General features: G+C 35.9%; 1 protein-coding gene across 7 annotated transcripts in view; it reads left to right on the plus strand.

Annotated features, from left to right (window-relative positions):
* Nucleotides 1–3,065: 3,065 nt before the first annotated feature.
* The window catches only part of LOC108975618 (rho GTPase-activating protein 20), a 52,789-nt gene continuing 48,773 nt past the window's right edge, over nucleotides 3,066–7,081 (plus strand). For 6 of the 7 annotated variants that reach the window (XM_018944239.1, XM_018944236.1, XM_018944232.1 and 3 more), the window contains exon 1: nucleotides 3,066–4,322. In XM_018944239.1, coding sequence (XP_018799784.1) covers nucleotides 3,883–4,322 — 440 coding nt within the window. In that variant the 5' untranslated portion in view covers nucleotides 3,066–3,882. The remainder of the gene's footprint in view (nucleotides 4,323–7,081) is intronic. The other variant, XM_018944233.1, reaches the window with a different exon arrangement.

Here is a 7,081-nt window from a genome sequence, read left to right on the forward strand (position 1 = left end):
GGAGGACCAGTGGTAGCTTGCCACTTATCTTCTCCATCCTCCGGGATGACACTATTTTCCTTTTCCCCACCCCTCTGCCGTTATTTGCAGAAGAGTCTGTTTGGTTTCCTTTTTTTTGTGTTCCTTTCTCTTGCTTCAAAATCTAATAAAAGTATGTTAATAAGTAAATGTATCACCTAAATCTGTCAACAATAAGTAAAGAGTACTTTTCAATTAGCACAACTCGTTGTTGTTTGATTGTTGGTTTGTAATACTTCTTTAGTCCAATTGAGCTTTATTACATTCGGGATTCACTGAACTGATAATCAACAACGGGGTCCGTTGTCACTCTCTGTGATATCATGATTGGGATGGGATTAGTCCTGGAACAACAACCCTTTGAAAACGGGCCCCTCCCCGTTTAAGGTTCATGCCCTATATACTTATCCCTTTGAAGCTGAGAGTTACAGATTACTCATGCTTACTCATGAGGACAAATATCTTGATGCTAGTTAGGACTACAAGTCTCACGGAAGCGTAGCAAGAGCACTGGATCAAAGTTTGGTCTGCGTGGTTACAGATGTACAAAAAAACCGTTTGTGTCTGCAAAAATTTAAAAGCGAGGTTGGTTGCTCGATTACTTTTACATGGTAAATTGGACTAAGTAGAATTGGAACTCAATTTTATGGTCAGATGAGTCGAAATTCAACCTTATTTCAATTTTGATTTTTGTTTATTTAATGCCTTTTTTACCACTATAAGCAAATGAATTAATGTTCCAGTTTTTATGATTTTTTGTATAAACAACACCTCTAATAAAAGAAAAAAATATATGTACATAAATGAATACTTTATCAAAAGTTAAAGAAATGGTTTTAAATAAAATAGTCAATATGGTTGCAAATGTTTTGATAACGGAATTTTTGGTATTTCTCACCGTTAGTTAAGACATACGTATTAGTTTAACGAGGATACAAAATTCAAACATAGCGACATAAAGACAGCTCTTTTCGTGCTGCCAAAAGCAGCTTTAAAACCAACGAGCGTGGTGTGTGTCGATCCTCTTTTCACGGGTCTTTTACGAAATTTGGTGCATGGTGAATATCTGGTCAGATGGTGGGCTTTAATATTTTACACAGTGCGCTCGATAGAACCTTATATGCAATGTTGAAGAGGCTTATCCCATGGTAGTTAGTGTTAATTGGCCACACCCCATTTAAATTCCAATCATATGGTATGCTTTTGTTTGACTATTTTCTGTAAATAAGCTGATGTGTGCTCCTTATCAGTTCTTCGCCGCCTTATTGAGTAGGATTAGGCTGGCAATCAATATTCGTTCTCCAGACGGGTAATTGCTATTCGAATTTCTTCATGGTCAGGCAATGGAACGTCTGCACCCTTGGTCCCGAATGGGGAATCATGTTTGCCATCTCCTGGTGTTATGCTTTCACCGCCATTCAGTACGCTGGAGAAGTATTCCCTACTTAATGACAGTATGTTCTAGGCATTTGTCACTAATCTGTTAGTGGCCGCATCTTTTCGTAAAATTTTCGAACATTTTCCCTGTCTGTCAACTCTTCGTACTCACGTTTTTCTCTTCAACTATCGGTATCTATCCCATCCCGCACGGGTTGTGATCAATTGTAACGTTGGAAGGTAAGAGTCTGTTTTCTCTCTACTGATTATTTGCCTTTTCCGAAATCCGATTGTTTCGTTTGCAGAGTTTCAATTGCTGTCCCACCTTTCCCTTATAGAGAGTTGTTGAAGAGTGCGCCCAGAGAGCATTAGTGTCGAGTAGAAAATTTTTGCTGCACAAAGGCGAACATGTATCTTCGCTGCAATTGCACATCTAAAACACTGGAGACGTGTCTTCCTTCTATCACAACAGGATCGATCTGATTAATGGCTTTTCGATCTGCAGACAGCTAGGGCTTCATGAATCTTCCTATGCTGGAATCCAGTACTACAGCCCATTTGGGGATATTTAATCTAGGACTCTGAATTTACCAACCGTTGTACCACAGATACTTTCATTTCCAAAGTCGCCAAGCACGATTTTGACATCGTGGCGGGGACAGCTCTCATAGCTTCATACCCTCATAGAGGACATCTTTGATCATATTTTCCTTCTCCTCCATCGGAGCGATGGCGCAAATTAAAGATATTTTGAAGAACTGCGCGCAAACTTAATACACTCTATTCAGGGTATAACAACCCATCATTAGAGTGTACTTCCGTGTATCCGACGTTTGGAAAATAATGATTTTCGAGAATTTTTTTAAGAGAAAGTACGTGATTGGAACTTCTTTAAACGTAATAAGGTATTTCGGTTTCGGTTTATTTTATGCCAAATTGGCAATTTTCAACCAATCAAAAATGTCGTAGGTCATTGTATAGTAAATGTATTCAACAATATTCAGATTTAATTTGAAATTATTCTTTTAATTTCTAGTTGCGTTGCGAGCGGCCGCATCCAAAAACTACCAACTAAATACGACCTTGCTGATTTCACAAGATATTTTTGTAAATATAAACTATTGAAAAAACAAATACAAAAACTTTGATATTTGAAAGTGTCATCCTGGTATAGCCCCTTAACATACAAATTTTATTCATTATCTTAATATAAATAAGTCTAAAGTGATTTAGAGGTTTTTTCCGGGTAGTTTGCGTTCTGCACATGAGATCAAATATGTGGATGGTATAAACAAGGTTATCTATATATTTAAGTTTATAATAAATCAAAAGTCCAGACTATTTTTTGGAGAACTAAATGTTTACTTATGCGTTTAAGTGCTCGAATACTCTGACTGAACACACCCAATATTTTGAGTTTTTTATCAAATGAAAAAATATACATTTCATGATATGTATGTATGAGTGTTTAAATATGATCATTTCCATGGTTTTCTTTCGACACATAAGCAATAACTTTCACATCTAGACAAAGTATTTACAAATATTTTAGATAATTATTATCAGGAAACCTATGGGAAACAGTAGAGGCAACTCTGCTCCAATTACTTCCAATGTTAACACTATAAGAAATTCGTAAATACAACTCTGAAATTTCCATTTCATTTCATTTCTCGTGTACACAACGACGATGCAACAACAATAGCTTTAAATGACGGGACGGAACATAAAACGTAAAAATTTAGAGGATTAAATTTAATTAATTTAAATGAAGTGTGAATTGTATATAACATGAAAGTAATGAGAAAATGCACATATAGTTTTAATGATCACAGTAGATAAAGTGGTTTTGCGGGGGCATGTGTTCGTGGTTAGACGGTGTGCAAACCAAAAGGCTGAAGTCAAAAAAAATTAAATTTCACACAGGAGTGGCAACATGGAATGCTGGAGAAGCGAAAATTAAATTTAGTGCTATAATTTTTCCAGTTTCGGAAGAAATTCGATAGATTTTTGTCTTTGAAATCATATCACAGAAAAGTTGTTACTTACTGTTGCATTCTTATGATTAGTCATACAATAATCAAAATATACGAGTATTGAGTAGTGAAAAAGGCGTGAAGCCTTTCCTGTAATTCAAAAGTTGTAAAAAGAAAAAGGCAACAAACCATTATCATAAAGTGAAAGCGAATGAAAAAGGGAAATCTACGATTATTAAAAAAAACAACAACTTGTAAAAAAACGTGTGGTACGTGGAACGTGCAGCTGCTTAGAAGTGGAAGAACGGAAAAGAAGAAAAGTGGAAGGTGTATTGTGGCGGGCAGGGCGGCGTAACAGCTGCCACAAACTATAGTATAATCCAAGAAAATTAAAGTTGCAGTTAAACTATTGCTCGCATTTTCGTGTAATTAAGTAAAATAGTATTTTTGGTCGAATTGCAGAACTTCTGCGACAATCATAGCTAATTATTTACTAGTATAAATAATAAAAATGTCCAGTTGGGCGCGACGAGCGGCAGATATTAGCAGTGTTGTCACTTCTTGTGGGCATCCCGGCGCCTCTGCGCCAGACTATACTTATAGATTGGAGAAAGTTAAGTTTGGTGTACCACTTGAGGAAGTTTGTAAAAACAATGAAAACATTCCAGGACCACTCTTGGTTCTTATACTTAAATTAAACAAAGAATCTCCAAATAGAAGAGACGTTTTTCGTGCCCCTGGACACCAGGGTGCTATGAAAAAGTTAATACATTTTCTGCAGGCTGGTCGTTTAGTGAATGTCGACAACTATTCAGTTTATACGATTGCAAGTGTGCTAAAGAAATTTCTACGAAAAATACCCAATGGTATCTTTGGGCGAGCGGGTGAAAAAGAATTATTTGACATTATAGAGTTGGAGAATGAGTCTGAGCAGACAGATCGCTTGCACAGGTAAGTTTTATTACAATAAAATAAAAGCTAAATGTCGATAGTCATATAATTAGCCGTCATTAAAATTAATTCCTCTTATATATTATTTTTTATAAACTGGTTAAATTAAAGTAGATGTTTATATTATAGCAATAATTGGGGAGGCATTTAGAAAGCCTCCCCGATTTTGTGGTTAAAATGGATAAATACGGATAGAGGCCCTACAGATATAGAATATACATATATACAGATGTGTTCAAAGTAATAGGAGTGCCCCTAAGAAAAATATTTAACCTAAAAAAAATTATCATGTCAGAACATGAATGACAACCACTTTTCAAGAAATATTTAGAAAGGTATTCCGTGAGTAAACCACAAAGCACAAACTTCAGCTGTGTTTAGATTATTTCCAATGTTATGAATTCAAATCTGGTATAATACATTTTTATTTGAACAAAATCTGTAAAAAAAACTAAAAAGTAAGTACAAAAAAAAAAAACACGATGGGATTTTTTAAACGATAAGTCATTTATTTTAATTAATGGTTAGAGGAAAACATCGCAACGGCAAAAATCGTGAAATCATTAAAAATATTAGAAAAAAGGGGAAAACTTATAAAGAAATTAAAGAAATACTCGGGTGCTCTGATCAAACGATTCAAATTCCCTGTTCTGCAAAAATGAAGCCGTAACACATGAAAGAAAACGCAAAACTACTAAAGCAAACGATCGATGCATATGTGCGTTCCCACGACAGTCGGGTCTACGAAAACCGGAACGGATCCGGATTTTTATCCGGCTAAGGACTGTCAACTCGGCAGAATTCTGCCGTTACAACAACAACAACAACAACATCGATGCATACTCCAGTTGTCTAAAAAGAGATCCAAAGCGTCTAGATCTTGAGATCTTGAGATCTAGTGACGTAACAGTTCGTACACGTTTATTGGAATATAATTTATTTGTGCGGAGTCCGCGAAAAGTTCCATTGTTGACAAAGAAACATAATTAAAGCACGGCTCTAATTCGAGAAGGAACATGGCAACTGGCAACCGGAGAAATATTTTTTTGTGGACAGAGGAATGTAGGGTAGTTTTATTTGGTGGCACAGGGTCCAGGCAGTATATTCGTCGTCCACAAAATACGGAATATAACCTGCAATACACTCTTAAAACCGTCAAACATGATGGTACATGGTGGGAAAATTTCTCGTACAACGGCGTGGCACCAATCCATCTGATGATCCATGAGAAACCATGGATCAGTATGTGTATGTGGATATATTGAAAAAAGTAATGCTACCATACGCGGAATGGAATATGCCATTAAAGTGGTTGTTTCAGCATTATAACGACCCGAAACATACAACTAAATCTGCAAAGGAATGGCTCCGGCGTTGCTGACCGTGGACTATCAAATACAAGCGAATTATGGAGCACAGTCCACGAGGCATTGCAGCAAACCCCGCTGAAAAGGTATCGTGATCTGATCGATCCCATGTCCCGCAGATGTGCTGCAGTAATAAGAAATGGCGGTTACTCGACTAAATATTAACTAAACTAACTTATATAATAATGATTTCCAATTTCTTAATTTATTATTAGTTTTATTGAATTTAGTGATGCAGTCCTATTATTTTAAAACCGAATTATTGAGGCTTTTATTTAAATAGCTTACTTTTTTCTTTTACTGAGAATTACTAAAAATTTAAAAGTGCATAAAAAGACTGCATAAAATGAACAATTCGTGGATGATAAAAAATAAATGAATAAAATTCTTGTTTTTGTTGAAAAACATAACTTTGTATATCCAGTTCCTTCTCCACCTGGGCGTTCCAAGGGAGTGGAGGTCTTCCTCTGCTTCCCCCTGCGAATATACTTTCAGAGTTGGAGGGTTTTCGTCCATCCGGACAACATGACCTAGCCAGCGTAGCCGCTGTCTTTTAATTCGTTCAACTATGTCAATGTCGTTGTTGTTGTTGTTGTTGTAACGACAGAACGACATGTCAATGTCGTCGTAGATCTCGTACAGCTTATTGTTCCATAGATGCGATGCGATGCGATGGGCAAAGGACCGTAAATCTTTCGCAGAACTTTCCTGTCGAAAACTCGCAACGTCAACACAGTAGTTGTCATGTTGCTGTTGTTTTAACGGTTATCTAATCCTCGTTTGAGTGGTAAGGGTCATTTGCGTTGTCGTCGAGATCATCTAATGGGAAGCCCAGGAAACGTGCTGTTTCCACGGGGTCAGCCCAAAGGGAAGAGGGAGTTAGATGAGTAGGGTTTGTAGGGCATGCAAAGAGGTGGCCAGTATCATGCGAGGTCTCGTTGCATGCAGGACATACATTGGGTATGAATATTCGGTAAAAAAAAAAATTTTAACGAAGTAACGTCGTCATCGGTTGTGTCTTTATTTTATTGCAAATCACTGTAATCGATGTACATAAATACACCTAATTCTGTTTTTACACGATAGAATGGTTCCCGAGAAATTCGTGTAAAAAAAAATCGTGTAAAAAAAGATACTGGCCAAGTACAAAAATAATAGATTGGTTCTAGACCTCAAAAAATAAGTTAAAATTAGACTAAATAATATAAAAAAAAATATTGTTGTAGTTATTTTAAGAATTTATTTTCGTTTTAATTTATTAAATAAACTAAATTATAATAAAATAAATTAAAATTTAGATTTCATAAAAAAAATAATATCAGAAATTCATTGCCAAAAAACTTAAATAACATAAAGTACAACCATAAGAAAAATTTAAACATTAAACAATTT

Source organism: Bactrocera latifrons, unplaced genomic scaffold (genome assembly GCF_001853355.1).
Source record: "Bactrocera latifrons isolate USDA-ARS-PBARC rearing strain unplaced genomic scaffold, ASM185335v1 scaffold_672, whole genome shotgun sequence".
NCBI lineage: Eukaryota > Metazoa > Arthropoda > Insecta > Diptera > Tephritidae > Bactrocera > Bactrocera latifrons.